At 43.8% G+C, this 26,010-nt stretch overlaps 3 protein-coding genes across 4 annotated transcripts; 1 reads left to right on the top strand and 2 right to left on the bottom strand.

Moving 5' to 3' along the window:
- Positions 1-1,041: 1,041 nt before the first annotated feature.
- On the bottom strand, positions 1,042-3,287 carry LOC100195159 (yippee-like 5). The gene is made up of 2 exons (NM_001140188.1): positions 3,165-3,287; positions 1,042-2,948 (listed from the first exon to the last, which is right to left on the bottom strand). Exon 2 carries the CDS (start codon positions 2,562-2,564, stop codon positions 2,247-2,249), a length of 318 nt encoding a protein of 105 aa, NP_001133660.1. The 5' UTR covers positions 2,565-2,948; positions 3,165-3,287; the 3' UTR covers positions 1,042-2,246.
- A 9,453-nt stretch (positions 3,288-12,740) lies between these two features.
- LOC106611123 (b(0,+)-type amino acid transporter 1) lies at positions 12,741-22,316 on the top strand. Of its 2 annotated transcripts, none has more exons than XM_014210999.3 (6): positions 12,741-13,550; positions 20,933-21,066; positions 21,156-21,285; positions 21,422-21,546; positions 21,645-21,724; positions 21,883-22,316. In XM_014210999.3, exons 1-5 carry the CDS (start codon positions 12,816-12,818, stop codon positions 21,703-21,705), a joined length of 1,185 nt encoding a protein of 394 aa, XP_014066474.1. In that variant the 5' UTR covers positions 12,741-12,815; the 3' UTR covers positions 21,706-21,724; positions 21,883-22,316. The 2 variants fall into 2 exon arrangements, with proteins under 2 accessions (XP_014066474.1, XP_014066473.1); XM_014210998.3 differs by having other exon boundaries at positions 12,742-13,550; positions 21,637-21,724.
- A 3-nt stretch (positions 22,317-22,319) lies between these two features.
- Positions 22,320-25,755, bottom strand: hs1bp3 (HCLS1 binding protein 3). Its single transcript, XM_014211000.3, has 7 exons — positions 25,489-25,755; positions 24,946-25,111; positions 24,405-24,612; positions 23,765-23,975; positions 23,444-23,565; positions 23,100-23,235; positions 22,320-23,013 (listed from the first exon to the last, which is right to left on the bottom strand). Exons 1-7 carry the CDS (start codon positions 25,512-25,514, stop codon positions 22,764-22,766), a joined length of 1,119 nt encoding a protein of 372 aa, XP_014066475.1. The 5' UTR covers positions 25,515-25,755; the 3' UTR covers positions 22,320-22,763.
- Positions 25,756-26,010: the final 255 nt, after the last annotated feature.

Below are 26,010 nucleotides of genomic sequence, written 5' to 3'. Positions count from 1 at the left end.
TCTAATAGATTACAACACATTCCAGTGTTCGTACCTGTAACAAGGCTGCATGGGATTATTACTAAAGCGACTCGGCGCATCCAATGACAACGTCTGCAATATGTATACCGCCAAAGACACTTGCTGATTTGACAACCCCAACGCAGTTACACCTCCAAACATCACTTTAATAAAAACAATCAAACTGCTATGCAGTTGTCGGTTATTGCAGGTTAAGGAAGAACTGATTGAATTTAGCCCTCAGTCTATTAAAAAAAACTATTAAAAAGACATTGGCCGAGTTAGAGCATCAAAACCCTGATGTATCTTGGGTAAATTGTGACTGACTCACTGATCCCCAAATACTATTGAGGTTATTTATGACGCAAGGCGATTTGTAGATCACTCAGTCTCGACTCAGCTGCAATGTCAAACGCGTCCACTGTCTAAAGCAGGGGTTCACATTTTTTCACTTGGGGCTCCCCTTCCAGCATTGGGGAACATCCTGAGACACATCTATTTCTATGGGCACAAGCACTGTTCATGACACAAAATGTTCACACCCCTCTTGTTTGCAGAGAGAATTGTGCAGGTTTAAAGCTTATTTCCTGCAATTCTACACATATTGTCATAGGGTGCAAAGAACATTTTGCAGTTTAACTAAAGCAAATTTTCTTGAAATTCTATACATTTTGCCATGTCTAATGTTTATTCATGTGATATTTGAGTGACAAAAAAATTACAACAATATCTCTGGGCTAAAAAACCTAAATTAAAAGACCTTAGCTGACATGGGCTAGTTGATCTGGACATTTCTGACAGGTTATAAATGGCTCTCAAAAGGTCTGGATTGACTAACATGACAAGAGTAACTGATGATGCACTACCCAATTTCGAAATTGCACGTTGTGCATTCTACTATTACAGTTTGGAAACCACTGGTCTATGGGATAACCATTGTTACATCACAGCACGCATTGTATTTTTAGTATGTAATCAGTATTCTGGTGCCATCTAGTGATCTAAAGCTCAAACTGCATCAAACAACATTTGGAAACATTACTTTTAGCAAGAATACACACTTTATTCAGAAATCATCACTACAGAGGAAAAATTGCCCAAGCAGGCTAACTGGAAAAAGAGACAATCTTACTCTTTTTTATACCTCATAGCAAGAAAAACATCAGACCTTGTTTTTTAAAAATACATAAAGAAAAACAATAATAATCATAATAAAAGCAATCTTTTTTTATACTCATTCTGTAATTTCTAGGTAAATTTTTTTCAATTATTTGTATTGTATTCACGTGACATTCTACTGCACTGTTGGAGCTAGTAACATAAGAATTTTGCTGCACCTGCTATAACACCTGCAAATCTGTGTACGCGACTAATAAACTTTGATTTGAAAAGCAAACCAATTAAAACAATGACTCCACTGAGAATAAAAATACAATAATGATACTAACCATTAATACAATTATAATAATTTCTGATGATCATGTGTTATTTCTATCTATTGAACATTAACCTGGGCAGAGATTGGAAACAAAGAACAGCATGACAGAGAACACAGATCCCTTCATTCCAACTAGCTGGGAATTGTCAGAGATTGGGAGGAACAGCAACAGTTCATATGAAGGCCAGCCCAGCAGGCCACCAGTCTTTGGGCATGATACTACCCTGCTCAGTTCCTAACTTACTAAGAGCCAATAGGCTGCTCGCACTCCTCACACACAGAAGGAGGGACTTGTGGGGATGTGCATGGCAACAAGCAGGTCCTCACAATGCATGCACAGGCACAGCAGCCAGATAGAGGATAAGGATACACAGTACACACAGCACTGGGAGGGAGTTATAGTGACTGCAGCTGTAAAGTTGACAAAATATCCAGAGTCAGTGAATATATCTACTAATCCTGCATGTGAGCATGTCAAGTGTGTAAATATGAGTCTTTGTGCCTTGCAGTGTGTGTAGTTGCCTTCAAAATCCTGTGTGTGCACGTGTGCATGGAGTCCATAGCTATGTGAAAGCGGGCCCGTCGATGTCTCTAGGTGACAGAAGGTGGTCTTTGAAAGAGAGAGGGGTTTAGGAGAGGCCAACAACGCATCAAGAGCTCCAGCCAATCAGGAGAGGTTAAAAAGTCCTAGCTAGGTCAAAGCTGTGGGTGGAGCCAAGACTATTGACCAGTCTCTGGAATAATGAGCTTGGGGCTATGGAGGGTTAGGGCAGGGGCGTGGGGATGAGCAAGTATTTTGAGCATCAGCTCAGGAGTTGTCAGAGGGGACATGTTCTTCGAAGCCCTCGCTCTCCCTGACGAGTGCTCTCTCCAGGATGACGCGGCCCTCCTTGTAGCGCTGGCTGTCCTCGGTGGCAAACTCATAGATCCAGCCCAGCTTGCTGTTGCAGTTCTTACAGCTGACATCTCGAACCATGTGTCTGCCCGTCAGCATCACGCGGTCCTGTACCTCGCTGTACTGCAGGTTCACCACCTTACAGATAATGAATAATAATAATGCAGAGCTTATTCCACAGTCATAACATGGTAATAAACATGTGTTTGCTAGGTGTGTTAAGTCTGTCATTTGTGGAAGTGGGTTTTCTAGGTGTCACGTGTAGTGTAACTTGCTGTGTAAATAATGTGAGTACACTTGTGTGATATACTTAGCTAAGTATAGTGATAGTGAGCCTGGAATAAAATATATTAGTTTGAGTGTTTATGCATAAAAGGAGTTTTCTGGCTGGTGTCATGGTGTTACAGCGGAGGTGTCGCTTGCCTTGTTGAAGAGGAAGGCTCGGCCGGTGGCTCCGGTGAAGCGGGTGGAGATGAGTTCTGAGCGGTTGGTCAGGATAGTGTCACAGTTGGCGCAGGAGAAGAGGCGTGTGCCCCCGATGTGGTCCAGGAAGATCCGCCCCATGGTTCAGTACACACTCACCTGCAGGACCAAACGGAAGGTAAATGGTGCTCTCTGAAAGATAAGACAGAGAGATCATTTAAATTACATCTCTATACTCTGTTCAAAAAACTAATACAGTCCCTAACGACGCTGTTTCTCGCGCACGAATTCTCTCTTTCATGGCCGTCTTGTCAAACTCAGTAACGCCATATTTAGCAAACGACGTCGATGGCATCAAGAGAAGGTCGGAAAAATATGACATGTTACCTAAACACAACCCAGTCTTACCGTTGAAAGACTTTTCGACTAGTTGGGCTTTAGCTATTTTTAGCTAAGCCGTCCTTTTCCACGTTAATTATTTTATTCCCCAAAGTCTGTTGGGTTCGTTGTCGCTTTGTTGTTCTCTCCCAGCTGTTCCTGCGGATTCTGTATCAACATCCGGTATGTTGACGTGACGTAGAACGTCGCACTGGCACTTAGATCGAACAGCATTCCAGCTATGAACACAGTATTCTGCTCTCTAGTGGGTAGGGTTAGTAAGATTTTTCAACCAAATAGTTTGAGAAGGAGGTAGCTACAGCTCAATATGGCTACCGGAATATGGGCGAGTGGGTGTGTTGAAAGGAAAGTAGCAAGCGTGTGGAAGGAAGTGGTTGTGTCCAAAGGAAAGTAGTAGGCGTGTGTAAAGGAGGGGGTGTGTCGAAGCGCTCTCCTATAGGTTAGAACAGTTCTCAACTGGTTCAGAGGGAAAGGAAGAGGCCCAACTCGATAAAAAAATAAATAATAATAATAATAAGACCCAACTCCGTGGAAAATATGGCTCCCTCCAGCAGGTGGCATTTTTGCGTTGTTTCACCAAGGAATACGTTTTAGTATTGAGGTCAATGAGAGAGTGTCGAATTTGGGCAACCGAAATAGCTATTTTGCTACATGAGGTTTATATAATGGAATATAAGTTTCGTAATGCTTATGTTGTTTCGAGTGTACTAATATAGGACACGTGACATCCCTGCAGCTTTGATTAAAAAAACACTTTATATCGGCTTTGTCTCGAGATGGCTATGCATATTCATGTCATGAGGCTAGTAGCATAGCATCTATCTCCATTGAATACAGGTGGTTGACGTCAACAACTCTCATAGAATATTCATAAATAAATTACAATAATGATCTGTATCCACCAATCCAAAGAAAGGCGGGAGCTACCCTCAACAGGATCGGTGGGTCCCCTGCGGGGGTTGAGCTAACGTGGTTAATGCGATTAGCATGAGGTTCTAAGTAACAAGAAAATATCCCCAGAACATAGACATATCTGATATTGGCAAAAAGCTTACATTCTTGTTAATCTAACTGCACTGTCCAATTTACAGTATCTTTTACAGTGAAAGAATACCAATACCTTTCATTTCACATTTCAACAAACTTCAAAGTGTTTCCTTTCAAATTGTATCAAGAATATGCATATCCTTGCTTCAGGTCCTGAGCTACAGGCAGTTAGATTTGGGTATGTCATTTTAGACAACAACAAAAAAAGGGTTGGATCCTTATTAAGAGGCTAGACATCACACTGTGCCACTTTTTGGACGACTCCCATAAGAGTCATGTATCTTGTCAGTATATCCATAATCTTTGACTGGTTTTACCTAAGGACTTAAATTGAACCAGGCTGTCTCAGTTGTAACCCAACATTGGCATAGTGAAAAATGATTGCCAAAATATAATCTGGAAAACTATTTTAAATGCTATATTGATAGTAAATGTATCAATTATTTGCCACGGGAACAACATTCCCAACTCTCATTGTCAATAATACAATTTTGCCCATATTCTTGATGAAGAATGTTAGTAACTCAATGGTTTAAGAGCCCAAAATCAACCATAATAGCACTGCTAATAGCTCTATAATGAAAATACTGTGATTGAAGAAAATATATACTATCACTTCTATACACTTTCTTCCTGGTTTAAGTCGTTTCAGTTCAGACTGGAGTATTTTTTTGTTGTAATAAAATAAAAATGACAAAAACATTTACTCAGACAATCGCGACCCATTCCAAACCTCCCTCGACCCAAATCTGGTTTGCGACCCACCATTTGAGAATCGCTGGGTTAGACTGTTTTCATTTAACTACCGTACAACGAGAGTTAGGACTTCTGTTTTGAAGCCAGAGGACGAGTCTGTCATATTTCACTCTTAGTTTTACGCAAATAATTGTACATTTTTTGTTATAAAATTGACAATTGTTTCTTTTTTAAAATAAAAGTACTGATGATGGGTGTACTGTTGCTTCATACGTTGTATGCGTGTGCTTACGGTGAACTGTAATATCCTATGCTTCACGGAGTCGTAGCTGAACAAGGACATGGTTAACATAAATCAAGCTGCTATTTTTATGCATCGGCAAGACAGAATGGCAGCGTCTCACAAACTCAAGGGCGGGGTATGTGTCTCTTTGTTAAGAACAGCTGGTGCACGATCTCTAATATCAAGGAAGTCTCCAGGTTCTGCTCGCCTGAGTTAGAATACCACATGAGAAGCTGTAGACCATACTATTTACCAAGAGTGTTTTCATCTATGTTTTTCGTAGCTGTCTATTTACCACCACAAACCGATGCTGGCACTAAAACAACACTCAACTAGCTTTATAGGGCCATAAGCCAACAAGAAACCAACTGCCACTCTAACCTGGTGGTCCCAGCGCGCACGACCCACGTGGAGTTCCAGGTCTCCGGCAGCCTCTGGAACTGCCGGTCTGCAGCCAACAAGGCTGAGTTCATCTCAGCCTATGCTACCCTCCAGTCCCTAGACTTCCTGGCGCTGACGGAAACATGGATTACCACAGATAACACTGCTACTCCTACTGCTCTCTCTTCGTCTGCCCACGTGTTCTCGCATACCCCTAGAGCATCGAGCCAGCGGGGTGGTGGCACTGGAATCCTCATCTCTCCCAAGTGGACATTCTCTCTTTCTCCCCTGACCCATCTGTCTATCTCCTCATTTGAATTCCATGCTGTCACAGTTACCAGCCCTTTCAAGCTTAACATCCTTATCATTTATCGCCCTCCAGGTTCCCTTGGAGAGTTCATCAATGAGCTTGACGCCTTGATAAGTTCCTTTCCTGAGGATGGCTCACCTCTCACAGTTCTGGGTGACTTTAACCTCCCCACGTCTACCTTTGACTCATTCCTCTCTGCCTCCTTCTTTCCACTCCTCTCCTCTTTTGACCTCACCCTCTCACCTTCCCCCCCTACTCACAAGGCAGGCAATACGCTTGACCTCATCTTTACTAGATGCTGTTCTTCCACTAATCTCATTGCAACTCCCCTCAAAATCTCCGACCACTACCTTGTATCCTTTTCCCTCTTGCTCTCATCCAACACTTCTCACTCTGCCCCTACTCGGATGGTATTGCGCCGTCCCAACCTTCGCTCTCTCTCTCCCGCTACTCTCTCCTCTTCCATCCTATCATCTCTTCCCTCTGCTCAAACCTTCTCCAACCTATCTCCTGATTCTGCCTCCTCAACCCTCCTCTCCTCCCTTTCTGCATCCTTTGATTTTCTCTGTCCCCTATCCTCCAGGCTGGCTCGGTCCTCCCCTCCTGCTCCGTGGCTCGACGACTCACTACGAGCTCACAGAACAAGGCTCCGGGCAGCCGAGCGGAAATGGAGGAAAACTCGCCTCCCTGCGGACCTGGCATCCTTTCACTCACTCCTCTCTACATTCTCCTCTTCTGTCTCTGCTGCTAAAGCCACTTTCTACCACTCTAAATTCCAAGCATCTGCCTCTAACCCTAGGAAGCTCTTTGCTACCTTCTCCTCCCTCCTGAATCCTCCTCCCCCCCCCCCCCCCCCCTCCTCCCTCTCTGCGGATGACTTCGTCAACCATTTTGAAAAGAAGGTTGACGATATCCGATCCTCGTTTGCTAAGTCAAACGACACCGCTGGTCCTGCTCACACTGCCCTACCCTGTGCTTTGACCTCTTTCTCCCCTCTCTCTCCAGATTAAATCTCGCGTCTTGTGACGGCCGGCCGCCCAACAACCTGCCCACTTGACCCTATCCCCTCCTCTCTTCTCCAGACCATTTCCGGAGACCTTCTCCCCTTCCTCACCTCGCTCATCAACTCATCCTTGACCGCTGGCTACGTCCCTTCCGTCTTCAAGAGAGCGAGAGTTGCACCCCTTCTGAAAAAACCTACACTCGATCCCTCCGATGTCAACAACTACAGACCAGTATCCCTTCTTTCTTTTCTCTCCAAAACTCTTGAACGTGCCGTCCTTGGCCAGCTCTCCTGCTATCTCTCTCAGAATGACCTTCTTGATCCTAATCAGTCAGGTTTCAAGACTGGGCATTCAACTGAGACTGCTCTTCTCTGTGTCACGGAGGCTCTCCGCACTGCTAAAGCTAACTCTCTCTCCTCTGCTCTCATCCTTCTAGACCTATCTGCTGCCTTTGATACTGTGAACCATCAGATCCTCCTCTCCACCCTCTCCGAGTTGGGCATCTCCGGCGCGGCCCACGCTTGGATTGCGTCCTACCTGACAGGTCGCTCCTACCAGGTGGCGTGGCGAGAATCTGTCTCCGCACCATGCGCTCTCACCACTGGTGTCCCCCAGGGCTCTGTTCTAGGCCCTCTCCTATTCTCGCTATACACCAAGTCACTTGGCTCTGTCATATCCTCACATGGTCTCTCCTATCATTGCTATGCAGACGACACACAATTAATCTTCTCCTTTCCCCCTTCTGATAACCAGGCGGCGAATCGCATCTCTGCATGTCTGTCAGACATATCAGTGTGGATGACGGATCACCAGCTCAAGCTGAACCTCGGCAAGACGGAGCTGCTCTTCCTCCCGGGGAAGGACTGCCCGTTCCATGATCTCGCCATCACGGTTGACAACTCCCTTGTGTCCTCCTCCCAGAGTGCTAAGAACCTTGGCGTGATCCTGGACAACACCCTGTCGTTCTCCACTAACATCAAGGATGGTGACCCGATCCTGTTGGTTCATGCTCTGCAACATTCGCAGAGTACGACCCTGCCTCACACAGGAAGCGGCGCAGGTCCTAATCCAGGCACTTGTCATCTCCCGTCTGGATTACTGCAACTCGCTGTTGGCTGGGCTCCCTGCCTGTGCCATTAAACCCCTACAACTCATCCAGAACGCCGCAGCCCGTCTGGTGTTCAACCTTCCCAAGTTCTCTCACGTCACCCCGCTCCTCCTCTCTCTACACTGGCTTCCAGTTGAAGCTCGCATCCGCTACAAGACCATGGTGATTGCCTACGGAGCTGTGAAGGGAACGGCACCTCCATACCTTCAGGCTCTGATCAGGCCCTACACCCAAACAAGGGCACTGCTTTCATCCACCACTGGCCTGCTGGCCCCCCTACCTCTGAGGAAGCACAGTTCCCGCTCAGCCCAGTCAAAACTGTTCGCTGCTCTGGCACCCCAATGGTGGAACAAGCTCCCTCACGACGCCAGGACAGCGGAGTCAATCACCACCTTCCGGAGACACCTGAAACCCCACCTCTTTAAGGAATACCTAGGATAGGATAAAGTAATCCTTCTAACTCCCCCCCCCCCCCTTAAAAGATTTAGATGCACTATTGTAAAGTGGTTGTTCCACTGGATATCATAAGGTGAATGCACCATTTTGTAAGTCGCTCTGGATAAGAGCGTCTGCTAAATGACTTAAATGTAAATGTAAATGTAAGAAAATGCTCATCCAGAGACAGCGCTCCTAGTGGCCGGTTGTTTTAATGCAGGAAAACTGAAATCTGTTTTGCCTCATTTCTACCAGCATGTCACTTGTGCAACTACATCACCTTGACTCCACACATAGAGACGCATACAAAGCTCTCCCTCGCTCTCCATTTGGCAAGTTTGACCATAACTCTATCGTCCTGATTCCTACTTACAAGCAAAAACTAAAACAGGAAGTACCAGTGACGCTCAATTCAGAAGTGGACCAGTGAAACGAATGCTGAGCTACAGGAATGTTTTGTTAGCACAGACTGGAATAGGTTTCCGATGGCATTGAGGAGTTTACCACATCATTCACCAGCTTCATTAATAAATGCATCGACGACGTCTTCCCCACAGTGTCCGTAGGTAGATCTCCCAACCAGAGGCCATGGATTACAAGCAACATCCGCATTGAGCTAAAGGCTAAAGCTGCCACTTTCAAGGAACAGGACACTAAACCGGATGCTTATAAGAAATCCCGCTATGCCCTCTGATGTACCAACAAAGAGGCAAAGTGTCAATACAGGACTTAGATCAAATCCTACTACACTGGTTCTGATGCTCGTCGGATGTGGCAGGGCTTGCAAACTATCATAGATTACAAAGAGAAACCTAGCCACGAGCTGCCCAGTGACGCAAGCCTACCAGATGAGCTAAATGCCTTCTATGCTCCCTTTGAGGCAAGCAACACTGAACCATGCATGAGAGCACCAGCTGTTATGGACGACTGCATGATCACGCTCTCCGGAGCCGATGTGAGTAAGGCCTTTAAATAGGTTCAAATTCACAAGGCCACAGGGCCAGATGAATTACCTGGATGCGTACTCAGAGCATGCGCTTTCCAGCTGGCAAGTGTCTTCACTGATATTTTCAACCTCTCCCTGACCCAGTCTGAAATACCTACATGTTTCAAGCAGACCACCATAGTCTCTGTGCCTAAGTACACCAAGGTAACCTGTCTAAATGACTATCGCCCCTTAGCACTCACATCTGTAGTCATGAAATGCTTTGAAAGGCTGGTCATGGCATACATCAGCACCATCATCCCAGACATGCTGGACCCACTCCAATTCGCATACCACCATAGATGACACAATCTCTATTGCACTCCACACTGCCATTTCCCACTTAAACAAAAGGAACACCTATGTGAGAATGCAGTTCATTGACTACATCGCAGCGTTCAACACCATAGTGCCATCTAAGCTCATCACTAAGCTAAGGTCCCTGGGACTGAACACTTCCCTCTGCAACTGGATCCTGGACTTCTTGACGGGCCAACCACAGGTGGTGAAGGTAGGCTACAACACATCCGCCATGCTGACCCTCAACACGGGGGCCCCTCAGGAGTGGGTGCTTAATCCCCTCCTGTACTCCCTGTGTGGCCGTACACGATTCCAACACCATCATTAAGTTTGATGACAACACGACGGTGGTAGGCCTGATCACAGACAACGATGAGACAGCCTATATGGATGAGGTCAGAAACCTGGCAGTGTGATGCCAGGATAACAACCTCTCCCTCAACATCAGTAAGACAAAGGAGCTGATCATGGGCCGAGCACTCCCCCAATCACATTGACGGCGCTGTAGTGGAGAGGATTGAGAGCTTCAAGCTCCTTGGTGTCCCCATCACTAAGGATCTATCATGGTCCAAACACAACAACACAGTTGTGAAGAGGGCACGACAACGCCACTTCCCACTCAGGAAGCTGAAAAGATATGGCATGGGCCCTCAGATCCGCAAAAAGCATCTTGACTGGCTGCATCACCGCTTGGTATGGTACTGCTTGGCATCCGACTGCAAGGCGCTACAGAGGGTAGTGCATACAGTATGGCCCACTACAACACTGGCTCCCTGCCATCCAGGACCTCTATACTGGGCGGTGTCAGAGGAAGGCCCAAGAAATTGTCAAAGACTCCATCCACCCAAGCCACAGACTGACTGTTCTCTCTGCTACCGCACAGCAAGTGGTACCAATGCACCAAGTCTGGAACCAACAGTACCCTGAACAGATTCTACCCCCAAGTCGTAAGACTTCTAAACAAGACTGCTAAATAGCTAATGAAATGGCTACCCGGACTACCTTTGCATTAACTCTCTTGCAATGACTCCATGCACACACACTGGACTCTACCCACACACTCACACCGACACTCCAACACACACATATTGTACACACACTACAAGCACACACATGCATACTGATGCCACGCACTCACACACACACATACTTTCACACTCACCACATAGTCTGCTGCTTGTCACTATACCCCTACCTACAGTGAATTCGGAAAGTATTCAAACCCCCAGACCTTTTCCACATTTTGTTACGTTACAGCCTTATTCTAAAATTGATTAAATCATTTGTTTTTTTCTCATCATTCTGCACACAATACCTCATAATGACAAAGCAAAAACAGGTTTTTAAAATGTATTGCAATTTTATATAAATGTTTTTAACTGAAATATCTCATTTACATAAGTATTCAGACCCTTTACTCAGAACTTTGTTGAAGCACCTTTGGCAGCGATTACAGCCTCAAGTCTTCTTGGGTATGATGCTATAAGCTTGGCACACCTGTATTTGGGGAGTTTCTCCCATTCTTCTCTACAGATCCTCTCAAGCTCTGTCAGGTTGGATGTGGAGCGTCACTGCACAGCTATTTTCAGGTCTCTCCAGAGATGTTCGATCGGGTTCAAGTCCGGGCTCTGGCTTGGCCACTCAAGGACATTCAGAGATTTGTCCTGAAGCCACTCTTGGTTTTTCTTGACTGTGTGCTTAGGGTTGTTGTCCTGTTGGAAGGTGAACCTTCACCCCAGGTTGAGGCCCTGAGAGCTCTGGAGCAGGTTTTCATCAAGGATCTCTCTTTACTTTGCTCCGTTCATCTTTCCCTCGATCCTGACTAGTCTCCCAGTCCCTGCCAGACTGCTGCTGCCACCACCATGCTTCAACGTAGGGATGGTGCCAGGCTTCCTCCAGACGTGACGCTTGGCATTCAGGCCAAAGAGATCAATCTTGGTTTCCTCAGACCAGAGAATACGGTTTCTCATCATCTGAGAGTCTTTAGGGGCCTTTTGGCAAACTCCAAGCAGGCTGTCATGTGCCTTTTACTGAAGAGTGGCTTTCATCTGGCCACTCTACCATAATTGCATGATTCATGGAGCGCTGCAGAGATGGTTGTCTTTCTGGAAGGTTCTTCCATCTCCACAGAGGAACCCTAGAGCTCTGTCAGAGTGACCATCAAGTTCTTGGTGACCTCCCTGACCAAGGCCCTTCTCCCGATTGCTTAGTTTGGCCGGGCGGCCAGCTCTAGGAAGAGTTTTGGTGGTTCCAAACTTCTTCCATTTAAGAATGATGGAGGCCACTGTGTTCTTGGAGACCTTTAATGCTGCATAAATGTTTTCGTACCCTTCCTCTAGATCTGTGCCTCGATTACAATCCTGTCTCGTTGCTCTACGGACAGTTCCTTTGACCTCATGGCTTGGTTTTTGCTCTGACATGCACTGTCATCTGTGGGATATGCACTGTCATCTGATATAGACATGTGTGTGCCTTTCCAAGTCATGTCCAATCAATTGAATTTACCACAGATGGACTCCAATCAAGTTGTAGAAACATTTCAAGGAGGATCAATGAATACAGGATGCACCTGAGTTCAACTTCTAGTCTTATAGAAAAGGGTCTGAATACTTATGTAAATCAGGTATTTCTGTTTTTCTGTTTAATACATTTGCAAAAATTTCTAACAACCTGTTTTCACATTGTCATTATGGGGTATTGTGTGTAGATTGCTGAATATTTGTATTTATTTAATCAATTTTAGAATAAAGCTATAACGTAACAAATGTGAAAAAGTCAAGGTGTCTGAATACTTTCCGAAGGCACTGTACACACATTCATTTTACAGAAATGCTTGGGGAAAAACTATTCAGACATTGGTTCAAAATAAAGTTATTTATTTTTGTCTGTGTACTTATTTACTCCCCCAGTGACCTCCCCCCCCCCCCCCCAAAAAAAAAAAATTCTCTCTATCTAATCTGTAACAATCCCCTGGCACTGAAATGTGGTTGTAAAATAGTCATACTCATTCTTACTTCTGTAATTATTAACCCACTCATGGTGGTACAAGTGACTTGGACACAGACTTTAAAGCTTTACTTCAGCAAATATCTTGTTGCTCTATGGTAAAACATGACTGGTGAGGACACATTTCCAGCAGTTGAAGTTCTGGATGGCAAACCACAGAAGCTCAGCCTGAAACGGGAAGTGGGACTGGTTGGCGCTGTGTCGCTCGTGGCTGGCACTATGATTGGATCTGGGATTTTTATGTCCCCTCAATTCGTTCTGGTCAACATAGGAAGCCCAGGAGGAAGCCTGGTGGTCTGGGCTGCCTGTGGCCTGCTGGCTATGCTTGGCTCTCTCTGCTATGCTGAACTGGGGACAGTCATCCGAGAGTCGGGGGGAGAGTACATCTATATCCTACGGACGTCAGGCCCAGTACTGGCCTTCATTTTAATTTTCAGCTCAGTCATATTTGTGAGACCTGCCAGTGTGGCAGGGATCTCACTGAGCTTTGCTGAATATGCATTGGCACCTTTCTACCAGGACTGTCCATGCCCACAGCTGGTGGTGAAGTCTGTGGCTGCAGCAGGGATTGTGGTGACAGCCATTGTTAACTGTCTGAATGTACGATTCGCCATGTCAATGCAAGTGTTCTTCATGGTGGCCAAGGTGCTAGCTCTTTCAGTAATAATTATTGGTGGAGTGATGTTGCTCGTCAGAGGGGAAACAGGAAGTTTTGAGGATTCTTTTAATGGGACCAACTTGGGCATCAATCCGATAGGTATTGCTTTCTACCAGGGACTGTGGTCCTACGATGGATGGAATAACTTGAATTATGTGACAGAAGAGCTGAAACGTCCTGAGGTAAAGAGATGCATTCACTTCCATTATATAAACTGTACATTGAAGTTATATTAGTACTGATTTTGAGTACATAATACATTATATTTCTTATCTCATACAGGTTGATTACAAAGGAACACTAACACTGATTTAGGTACACAATTTCTGGCGCCAACACTGTGCCCATCTTTTCAGTCTACTGTATTTTCAATAATGCAGCATGCTTTGCTCCAGGACACAGGGTGACATAACATGCCTTACTTAACTTATTGAGTAATGTGGGGTTCAACATTCAGAACATTGACAAGCTAGGCTGTTCAAAAAATATTCCATCCACATTCTGAGTGTCACTGACCCTGACAAAAAGTGTTTTTCCTTGGCTCCCATTGACGGTTTAGAAACAACTTAATCGATAACAATGTGCAACATCATAAACATTTTAGTTAGTCATCCCTCCGCAGATCTCTGAGGTGTTACTACTATTCCAGAATGTTTGAAATTATGGAAAATGGGTATACATTGTTACTGGTACGTTTCATTTTTGAGGAGATTAAAGTTGACAGCACTCACAATCTTGTAATTATTAACTGATGTAACAGTAGGTGCAACTTGTCCTATAAGAACAAAACATTTTAAACCTCTCTCCAGCTTAATACAAATAACTGTTGAGGATAGATCTCCTACCACATGGCTGAAACACAGAAACTCAGCCTCAAGTGGGGCTTATTGGTGTTATCTCATTCATTGCTGGGACCATGAAGGGAGCTGACATTTTTATGTCCCCTCAGTCTGTGCTGGTCAACATAGGAAGCCCCAAAGCCAGCCTGGTGATCTGGGCAGGCTGTAGCATGCAGGCCACATTGGGTTCCCTCTGCTCTGAGGTGGGTAGTAATGTGCTACAAATAACAGTTACATGTACTAAAGTACATTTTTGGAGGAACTTGTGCTTTTTCTAGTTACTCTGTGTGGATTGTACTTGTACCAAAGATTTGTATAACTAACCCAAGATAGACCACAGCCTGTCATTTCCAATGGTAGCAAATTAATTATAGCTGGCAGAACAAGCAATGAGGTGGACAGAGCCAAGCACAAGCTAGCTAAATCCTATTGGCGCATTCTGGCATGTATTTGCATATTTACATTAGGGAACGCCTACTCTGTGAAGTGCGTGTGTGCAATAACTCAATTCGCCCTTGCGCTCCTTCTAAACAACAACATTTTTTAAAACTTTTGCAAAGGCTAAAGTATTAAAAACGTAGTCCACTCTGTTCATAGCAGATTCTAGTTTTGGGAACAGAAAACTGTATTGGGATCAAATGTTGCATCAATGACAAAATTTGCAGAACGTCGGCCAAAATCCATCTTGCTTCAACTACCGGCCACTGGGCTTTCTTTCATTACCATATTTTGTGGTGAGTGGAAATGCCAACCGGATGCTTCAGATTTATACATCCGGTGAAACATTTGGCTCATGATTCTATCTGTGCTTTCAGACTTGTTAAAATGGCGCCGAAGAGGATGGCTGAGGTTTTACATGCCCGTAACTAATTGTGCTATTTTGTTCGTTTTTTTGCATTGTTTGTAACTTCTTTTTTAACTTGTGTTGTACATAATGTTGCTGCTACCGTCTCTTATGACCAAAATAACTTCTGGACATCAGAACTGGGATTACTATCCACAAACTGGAGGAAGCTTTTTCCTTTAATGAGTCTGACGAGAAAGATATACTGCTCTCCTGGGAACAGGCACAGATCTACGTCATTTGCGTGAAGAAAGACGGAGGAAAAGAGGACGCAGATTGGGCTGCCTTCTGAGATTCCGTAGGCGAGCGAGTAAACTCCCACTGCCATCAATTCTACTTGCTAACATGCAATGATTTTAAAATAAAATTGATGACCTACGATTACGATTATCCTACCAACGGGACATTAAGAAATGTAATATCTTTTGTTTCACCGAGTCGTGGCTGAACGACGACATGGATAATATAGAGCTGGAGGATTTTCGATACACCAGCAGAAGAGAGAAGTTATGGTATTGCCTGCCTGAGGTAGAGTACCTTATGATAAGTTGTAGACCACATTATCTACCAAGAGAGTTCTCATCTATATTATTTGTAGCCGTCTATTTACCACCACAGGCCGATGATGGCACTAAGACTGCACTCAACCAACTCTATAAGGCCATAAGCAAACAAGAAAATGCTCACCCAGAAGCGGCGCTCCTAGCGGCCGGGGACTTTAATACAGTCAAACTTGAATCAGTTTTACCAAAGTTTTACCAACATATCACATGTGCAACCGTAGGGAAAAAAAGACCTCTAGACCACCTTTTACTCCACACACAGAAAGCTCTCCCCCGTCTTCCATTTGGCAAATCTGACCATAATTATATCCTCCTGATTCTTGCTTACAAGCAAAAATTAAAGCAAGAAGTACCAGTGACTCGCTAAATGCGGAAGTGGTCAGATGACGCGGGTGCTACGCTACAGGACTGTTTTGCTAACACAGACTGGAATATGTTACGGGATTCATCCAATGGCATTGAGGAGTATAGTCATCGGCTTCATCAATAAGTGCATCGACGACCTCATTCCCACAGTGATCGTACGTACATATCCCAACCAGAAGCCGTGGATTACAGACAACCTCCGCATCGAGCTAAAGGCAAGAGCAGCCGCATTCAAAGAGCAGGACACTAATCCGGACGCCTATAAGAAATCCTGCTATGCCCTCAGATGAACCATCAAACAAGCAAAGCGTCAATACAGGATTAAGATTGAATCCTACTACACCGGCTCTGACGCTCGTCGGATGTGGCAGGGCTTGAAAACTACAGTGAGGGAAAAAAGTATTTGATCCCCTGCTGATTTTGTATGTTTGCCCACTGACAAAGAAATGATCAGTCTATAATTTTAATGGTAGGTTTATTTGAACAGTGAGAGACAGAATAACAACAAAAGAATCCCGAAAAACCCATGTCAAAAATGTTATAGAATTATTTGCATTTTAATGAGGGAAATAAGTATTTGACCCCCTCCCAATCAGAAAGATTTCTGGCTCCCAGGTGTCTTTTATACAGGTAACGAGCTAATCTCACAAAGCCACGGGGCCAGATGGATTGCCAGGACGTGTACGCAAAGCATGCACGGACCAACTGGCAACTGTCTTCACTGACATTTTCATCCTCTCCCTGACTGAGTCTGTAATACCTACATGTTTCAAGCAGACCACCATAGTCCCCATGCCCAAGGAAGTGAAGGTGACCTGCCTAAATGATTACAGCCCCATAGCACTCACATCGGTAGCCATGAAGTGCTTTGAAAGGCTGGTCATGGCTCACGTCAACAGCATCCTCCCGGATACCCTAGACCCACTCCAATTTGCATACCGCCCCAACAGATCCACAGATGACACCATCTCAATCCACACTGCCCTTTACAACCTGGACAAAAGGAACACCTTTGTGAGAATGCTGTTCATTGACTACAGCTCAGCGTTCAACACCATAGTGCCCACAAAGCTTATCACTAAGCTAAGGACCCTGGGACTAAACGCCTCCCTTTGCAACTGGATCCTGGACTTCCTGACAGGCCACCCCCAGGTTGTAAGGGTAGGCAACAGCACGTCTGCCAAGATGATCCTCAACACTGGGGCCCCTCAGGGGTGTGTACTTAGTCCTCTCCTGTACTCCCTGTTCACCCATGACTGCGTGGTGAAACACGACTCCAACACCATCATTAAGTTTGCTGACAACACAACAGTGGTCGGTCTGATCACCGACAACAAGACAGCCTATAGGAGGTCAGAGAACTGGAAGTGTGGTGCCAGGACAACATCTTCCTCATTGTGAGCAAGACAAAGGAGGCGATTGTGGACTACAGGAAAAGGTGGGCCGAACAGGCCCCCATTAACATCAACGGGCTGTAGTGGAGCGGGTCGAGAGTTTCAAGTTCCTTGGTGTCCACATCACCAGCGATCTATCATGGTCCAAACACACCAAGACAGTTGTGAAGAGGGCACGACAAAACCTTTTCTCCTTCAGGAGACTGAAAAGATTTGACAATGGTCCCCAGATCCTCAAAATGTTCTACAGCTGCACCATCAAGAGCATCCTAACCAGTTGCATCACCACCTGGTATGGCAACTGCTCGGCATCTGACCGTAAGGCGCTACAGAGGGTAGTGCGTACGGCCCAGTACATCACTGTGGCCAAGCTTCTTGCAATCCAGGACCTATAATAGGCGGTGTCAGAGGAAAGACCCTAAAATTGTCAGAGACTCAAGTCAGACTTTTCTCTGCTACCGCACAGCAAGCGGTACCGGAGTGCCAAGTCTAGGACCAAAAGGCTCCTTAACAGCTTTTACCCCCAAGCCATGAGACTGCTTAACAATTAAATCAAATGGCCACCAGACTATTACATTGACCCACCCATTTGTTTTGTACACTGCTGCTACTCGCTGTTTATCATCTATGCATAGTCACTTCACCCCTACCTACATGTACAAATTACCTCTAACCTGTACCCCCGTAGCAGGCTCAAGGCTGTGGGGTTTCCACTTGACCAAGTTCAGTAACAAACAGGCACCAGTAGCACAAATAGAATGCAAACGGGAAGTTTATTAGGGGGTTTTGTACACGGTGAAAGAAGGGGTAATTCACCAATCACCTCACAGTCTACAAGCCGTTCATGTTGTCCGTTCCGTTTTTCAGGGGTAATCCTCACACTCGAGTTCTCAGCCAATCCGGTCTGGTACACAAGGGAGGTAGTCCGACAGTCCAGGTCACAACGGGTACTCACACAGATTTTGTTCTCTTTTCTCTCACTCTTCATAACTCTCGTTTCTCTCACTCTTCATAACTCTCACTCTTCATAACTCTCATTTCTCACTCTTCATCGCTCTCATTTCTCTCACTCTTCATCACTCTCTTGTCTCTCACCTCCTCTGCCCGTTTGTGCAGGCTGCTTCCTCTTTTATCCCCAAGCGTTCCCTGGCTTAACAAAACACAGTCTTGCCTCGTTGAGGCAGGAAGTCCATATAAGGCTTGCAGGCCAGAGACCTGCAAGATATCTCTCCTCAATTACCACTTTATTATTTTTTACATTTGTTAATTTGGTAAATATTTTCTTAACTCTTCTTGAACTGCGCTGTTGTTTAAGGGCTTGTAAGTAAGCATTTCACTGCAAGGTCTACACTTGTTGTATTCAGCGCATGTGACAAATAAAGTTTGATTTGATATCATTCTGCTGTTGACATTGTGCTTTAAGGGTGAGTGCAAATGAAATGGCTAGGTAGCTTCACTTGACTCTGAGGAGATTTTTGTTAGTGGGTTCTTAGCCATGCTGAAATGTGTCTTGATGATTTGCATACTAGTAACATGATTGATAGTGAAATGTCGATATTGATTGTTGTTTTACTGTTCTTAAGTTTGTTTATTTTCGGTTTTGTACAACAGCTTTAAACATAGAATATATTTCACAGCGGTTTTGATGGTACAATGATTCTCACCACTTTACATTGCTTGTTTTGTCACATGAAGTGAAATTAGGCGAACTATTAGAATTTTTGCAACCAGGAAATGGCGGTGTGATTTCTGCATATTGCACCTTTAAGTCAACTTTGAATAAGACTATAATTGAAACTGTACAGCCTATGGACTTTGTTTGATGTCAGTCTTCATTGGAGACTACCTGTGCTGGAGGACATCTGCAAGATGGTGCTGGCAGGCTTAAATAAGAAATTCATGAACAGTGTGAATGTACGTCATATGTTCATATAGGTATTTTGCATGGTGGTCAAGCTGGCATTGATAATTATTGGAGGTGTGGTGCTGCTTTTCGAGGGGTACACTGAAAACATTGATGATTCCTTTAAAGCGACTATGGTCCTATGATGGTTGGAACACTTTGAATTATGTCACAGAAGAACTAAAACACCCTGAGGTAAAGAACAATTAAACAGTTTGATATTGAGTGCTGCGAAAGTATGTTTTGCTTGGAGTAGGCAAAAACAAACCGTTTTCTTTTTTGTACTACTGAGGTTATAGCCCACAGGAAATAAACCAAAAATACAGAGTATAGGATATACAGGCAAATCAACTGAGACAATACCTGACAAGTCTACTCTATCGCATCCTGCCAAATGGTCTTGATCTTTGGACCACCCCACCAACAGAGATATAGTGTGCCCTTATCTATTTTTTTAATTGCATCTGATACATTTATCAGGATGGAAATATGGTGTAAAATGTCTGCAGAACTACATCATTAGCTAGAGGGCAAGACCTCAGCTGTCATTTTTACATTTACATGGCTTTTGACAGCAATTGCAGGTGGCTTTATGACCAACACATATAACAATGGTGAGATACTGTAGGTCAACCTTGGCCTTAACCTTTCCAACCTTCAGGCAAAGGAATTATCCAAGTGTACAATGACATAGCATCCCCTTTTCTCACTCTCCTAGTCAATCAGACCTTTTTTTGTTGCAGTAATAATTTGGTGAATCTTTAACAAACACTTTGGGGGGGTAATCTGTATGGGAACCATTTTACATCTATAAACAAAGAAGACACAACAATATACTTTTTGCAACCTGAGAAGTTAATATTAACTACTAAGTACTTTGCACCTAGCATCAAAGATTTGCCAGGTCTTTGTATTTATTTGTCTTGCTTAAGAAGAAAGGATTGACCATTGACAACAGTTTCTCCTGTTGTTTGAATCAGTAAGCTGGCAATGGCAAAAACAGAAACAGAAGGGCTTCAACTGAAGTGCAAGTTGGGTTTAGTCGGTGCTGTTTCACTGGTAGCAGGAATCATGATTGGATCGGGTATATTCATGTCCCCTCAGTTTGTGCTGTCCTACATTGGAAGTCCAAAGGCAAGCCTGATCATTTGGGCCCTGTCTGGCCTAGTAGCCATGCTGGGGGCACTCTCGTAAGCTGAGCTAGGATCCATTATTAAAGAATCAGGAGGGGACTTCTTTCTACCAAGACTGTTCTCCTTTCAGCTAATAGTGAAATGTGCTGCTGTTGCAGCCACCATGGTTGTAGCCATGGCCAGAATCTTGAATGTACATTTATCCATGAGAATTCAGGTGGTCTTCTTGGTGGCAAAGCTACTTATTTGCCCTGATGGTTATAGTAATCGGAGGAGTAGTGAAAATTGCACAGGGGAATGTTACTGTACAAAAAAATTATTTTGATAGTACGAACTTGGATGTGAGCTCCATAGGGATGGCTTTTTACTAAGGCCTCTGGTCCGTCACTGGCTTGTACAACTTAAACTATGTGAAAGAAGAATTGAAAAGACCTGAGGTAAGAATGCACTGTAATAAGTAATGTCCTTTGTTCCATGATCTTAAGGACTTAACATATCTTTATCCATCTTGCACCCTCTCAGGTAAATCTGCCCAGGGCAGTTATGATTGCCATCCCCATGGTAACCATGCTCTATCTACTGGTCAATGTGAGCTACTTGGCTGCCATGACGCCCAGAGAACTGATGTTGTCGAGTGCAGTGGCTGTCACCTGGGGGTGAGAGAGATTAACTCCATCCACACACCTCTCTCAAAAAAAATGTCAATGTGTGATGAGCTGACAAATTACATTGTTGTCTTTAACAGGAATAAGGTGCTCGGGAGCTGGGGATGGGTGATGTCCATCGCAGCTGCTTTGTCTGCTTTTGGCTCCCTGAATGGAACATTCTTTAGTGGTGGCCGGGTGTGCTTTGTGGCTGCAAGAGAGGGACACATGGTGAGAAACACATGCAAGAGACAGGCAATTTTAACTGGCTTTTTTCAAAAGGAAACCTTGGCATAGTCTGATGTAGGTGTTGAGTTAGATAGTTTTGTAGTTTTTATGTCAACATTTGTGTTGTTTTTGTCTCCAGCCTGATATTCTTGCCATGGCCCATGTGAATCGACTGACCCCCTCTCCAGCCCTGATCTTCACCACGGCTATCTCACTTCTGGTTCTCATCCCTGGGGACTTCCAGAGCATTGTCAACTTCTTCAGGTAGTTTATGCTTTGACTTCAAAATGTCTCAATACATTTATCAAATTGTTGCTTTATTTATCTTCCATCACTCTCCATTGATATTGCCAGTTTTACAGCCTGGTTCTTCTATACAATCACTCTGTCTGGGCTTCTCTACCTCAAGATCAAGAAACCTGAACTTCCCAGGACATATAGCGTGAGTCTCATAGGATATCTAATTTCTTATTTTATTTATAAAGGTCTGAGTCCTTTTGAACAACACAAGATTGATTTATTAAAATTCAATTGCCTGAATGGACCCATTTGCTTTCTCAACTCTTGTGACAGTACCACTGTTTTTGTTTATTCACCCAGGTTCCCATTGTAATCCCCATCTTGGTTATCATGGCAGCGATTTTCCTCGTGATGGCACCTATCATTGACAACCCCGCAATAGAGTACCTCTACGTCACCATATTCATCTTCAGTGGTGTATTGGTTTATGTGCCATTCATTCACTACAAACTCTGCCCTGGACTGTTGGAGAAAGTCACTGTGTTCCTGCAGCTCTTCCTAGAGGTGGCCCCAGCAGACAAAAATCTATGACAATGCTGTCTTCTGAGTAATACCTGGACCAAAATAATTTACATCTCAGATAGGCACCACCATAACCTGATTTTCAATAGTATTTAGGATGGAACTTAAAAAAAAACTGAAATTGTTATAAAATTCTGTAAATATCAGACTTCATTTATGCTGACTTGTACTGTAATATAGGATGCTTTCAATAAATAATCCAAGTAAACATACCATTTTGTAAAATTGTAGACTTTATTTGGTAAAATTTGTTGTTTAAAAACATTTTTACATTAATATGTTCCGACAAGACATTTAGTAGGATAAATCCAAAATGACTGTGCAGGTATTAAAAAAAATCAGTTAGATTTTTTTGTGAAGACATTGCATTTGGAACCACTCAATCATGGTAATGTATACAGCATTTTCAGTATAAAAAGTAGGAAAGCAATATAGGTAAAAATAAATGATACCACACAGGCCCATTTCCAGCACTGATTGTAACTACACATGTTCAGTAGACTTTTTATTAGAATCAGACTTCCAAAAGTCATCCTTGATGGAATAATCCTGGGTAATGTCAAAATATAATCATAGGCATCATTTTAGGCTGTTATTTTCCTGTGTAGCCTGCTAACAACTTCATGAGTCCTAATCAGTTACTATAATTTAGTTGCCAATTAAAATAGATCCAGATCATCAATAGATGTAGACTCATTTTGTTGGATATACTTGAGAATGTCGATTTGATCCTTCACCTCATCTGCAACTGGAAGAACACCCACAACTGGGCCCCCACCACCTGAGACTAGAGAGGAGGGCTTCACAGGCAGTTTTGGCTTTGGGGCCAGTTTGGGTTTGGGGGCAGGAACTGGCCTTGCCTTGATACTTTTCTTCAACTGGAGGAGCTTGTCAAAGTTGTCTTCTATCCTGAAAAGGGAAACAAGGACAATGTTGAATGGCTAATACAATGTTGTAATAACCACCTTGTCTCGCAAATAACTGTGACTGTATACCTGAAAAGTTCATCTGTATCCTCATCCAGTCCTGAATCTGCAGATGCCACATCCTTGTATGCTGTTGGAAGTAGTAAAGGGTCCCCCAACTTCACTTTCCCTATCAAGTCTGGCTCCTTAAACAGCTTAACGTTGCCTGTTAGCACAATGAAGATATGAGTTTAATTTAAATTGGACCAGAGGCAGGCTTCCTTGGGACCAGATCTGATATTTTCATTTACGGGATGTCAGTCTGGAATCTCTGACACTGACACTGTTTGTAGACAGCTTATGACATTATTATGACAGTTCCTATGGAAGCAATAAATGGAACACAGAATCTGTATTTAAATATTTATACTAACTGTCTTTGGCTGCAGGTTGAAACAAGTCATCATCTATATCTTCAGCCTCATCAAACAGAGATAACTTAGGCTGGGTAGACACTTTAGCCTGTGGAGGCTTTTTCTTCTTCTGCCTCGTGCACCTGGGGGAAAGGGTGACAGAACACATTAAATACCATACAGTGCCTGTAGAAAGTATCCCAATTTTCAAATGTTGTTGATTTACAGTCTGAAATGATATTTTCTCTTCATCCATTTGATCCAGAATACAGATATTTGAGAAGACGCCAAAACCATTGAGAAAAACATCTAAAATGAACACAACCTCAGCAAGGTTCTTACTTTAAATTGCCTAGAGGTCCAAGGTACTCATCATCATCGTCATGTTCCTGCTCCTCTTCCCTAGGTTTCACTGGTGGAACATGTTTGGTTACTTTCGCAGCAGCAGCAGGGGTCTCCTCACTTTCAAAGAAATTTAAGCCTTCTTCTTTATCCTGGTCCTGCCAATCTGCAACGTTCCTGGTTTTCAAATCTGCCATTGTGGACTTCGCCCCTACAGAAATATGAACTGTGAGCTAAATATTCTTTATGATATTATATTCTTGATTAAATAAGGCAACTTCTACACTACAGGGAAGTACTGTTTATTTTTTCTGTTGGTTAATCATTTATAATTTTGTTATTGAACCCCTGACCGCCTTGATATACAGTAACCTCATTGTTCAAATAATAATTTCACAGTTTGGTGCAGTGCAGTAGTATTAGTACTAATCCCCAAAGTTGAACATTTTCTGACCTATGTAGTTTGCATTAAGATAGAGGGGTGGCATTAATGTAGGTGAATGAGTTAGAAAGTGCAAGTTTCAGTCAGACAAGCACTGATGCCATATTTAGAAGGAACGAGTAGGAAAGAGCACATTAAAATGTCAAAAAATTCTATAGAAAAAAATACTATTTACTGTAGTGCATTGTGGTACATTACCTAAGAGCTCCAACACCTCTGGGCAAGTAGCAAGTGTAGAATTCTTGGAGATGAACTTGACCAGTTCGTCAAAGGCCACCCTACGCTCCCGGATGTCTGCCTCGCCTACAAACAGGGCCTTGCGAGGCATGGCTGGTAAGGTGATCTTCGGATACTGACCCATGAGTCTGTAGTAAAACTCATCAATTTCACTGTATTTCTTTGAAACCTGCAAAACACATGTAAAACATGCATGGTATAGGTACGCCTGTAGCTTTTATAGCAATGCTTTGGGGTTCAAATCCAACCGTTACAATTGTATATTTGGTTGTTGTTCAAAATCTTAATGTTATTATGCATTATGTAGCCGTTATAAAGGGTTTAGGAATGCATACTGTACATACTGAATGCTACAGTGAAGTGTTACCACAATTTCAGACCAAAGCAGTAGCTGCTACACCATCACTTTCAATTTGAGGTGATTAGGGGCACAGGGGCAGGATGCTAATACTTATGTTTCCACCTAACTTACATGAGACTACGACAACCTGTGACTACCTACCACCAGCTGTACAATGTCTTCAGGTTTGTGCTTGGCGGATTTGAAGGCAGCCAGCCGAGTCACCACAATTATCTGGTACTCCACATGACCTGTCATCATGGTACCACGGATCTCCTGGTAATGAGGCACCTGCAGATCTATGCCTGTCACCTCATTCTGCAACGGCCTGGGATGAAAAACATTGTGACATTGACCAAAAGTAACTGCACAAAGTGCAAGATTCATACAAGAACAGAACTGTGGAGTGACATCTTGCATAAACATCATTCCACACTGTCCCAACGGTAAACAGCAAGAAAGGAATCCAGCAAACATGTCAATGACAACTTTTATTTCACTACATGCTGGTATTAATTAATATGTGCACAATAGTTTGGTGAATAGTTGCAACTAAGTCAAAGGGACCCCTGGGTTGGTACAGGGAAAAACAAAGACTGGCTTCAACAAGTAAACAACGATGGGGATGTGTTTCACAAGTGTTAATGTTATCAGGCAACCCCGAAACGTCAAAGAAAGACAGCTACGAAATTTTCTTAATTTTACCTGCTTGTAATAAGTCCGTCTGGCATTGTGGTAAGATTGCGGTCCTGTCTAGTCTCTGTTTAGCTGTAGTCAAGCTGACCACCCCCATTCCCTACTGTTATGATACAAGTCATGGGATGGGAACTAGATACTGTTTCTGCTGCCAGCATACAAAACAGAAACTTCCGGTTTTAGCCTTCAAAATAAAAGCGCGCTGCTGCACATCGACTCCTTGATAGTAAGTCGAGGCATATGTCAGAACAAGCAGAAAGCAGAACAAGCTCAAATCAAGTAAAAACTAGCCTGTTTCGACAGCAAAGCTAGGTAACTAGGTCATCATCTACATTGGCTATGATCAGCTGATAGCCCATCCCTCTTTGCCTTTATGGCTTTTGCTTGCAGCCCTGCAACACTATAGCCATCGGTCCCCGTGTGAGAACTCGATGGGCTACAATACGGCCATACCAGCGCTTATTTCATAGAACTCTCCATAAGCCATGCCCCAGTGGGAAGATCTGGGCATGTTGCACTGGGACACGTTTT

The sequence above is a fragment of the Salmo salar genome, chromosome 09, assembly GCF_965601325.2.
Source record: "Salmo salar chromosome 09, fSalSal1, whole genome shotgun sequence".
In the NCBI taxonomy this organism is placed as follows: domain Eukaryota; kingdom Metazoa; phylum Chordata; class Actinopteri; order Salmoniformes; family Salmonidae; genus Salmo; species Salmo salar.
The sequence above is the reverse complement of the archived record's forward strand: the minus strand, read 5'-3'. Positions and strand labels throughout refer to the sequence as shown.

Bases quoted from the DNA above. Each gene is read 5' to 3' on its own strand.
- LOC100195159 (NM_001140188.1), bottom strand. From the start codon at position 2,564: ATGACAGACTTAACACACCTAGCAAACACATGTTTATTACCATGTTAT.
- LOC106611123 (XM_014210998.3), top strand. From the start codon at position 12,816: ATGACTGGTGAGGACACATTTCCAGCAGTTGAAGTTCTGGATGGCAAA. The intron at 13,551-20,932 runs GTAAAGAGATGC...GCACCCTCTCAG, and splicing joins AAGAGCTGAAACGTCCTGAG to GTAAATCTGCCCAGGGCAGT. The intron at 21,547-21,636 runs GTAGTTTATGCT...TGATATTGCCAG, and splicing joins AGCATTGTCAACTTCTTCAG to TTTTACAGCCTGGTTCTTCT.
- hs1bp3 (XM_014211000.3), bottom strand. From the start codon at position 25,514: ATGCCAGACGGACTTATTACAAGCAG. The intron at 24,613-24,945 runs GTAGGTAGTCAC...TGTGTTTTGCAG, and splicing joins AAGACATTGTACAGCTGGTG to GTTTCAAAGAAATACAGTGA. The intron at 23,976-24,404 runs GTAATGTACCAC...ATATTTCTGTAG, and splicing joins AGAGGTGTTGGAGCTCTTAG to GGGCGAAGTCCACAATGGCA.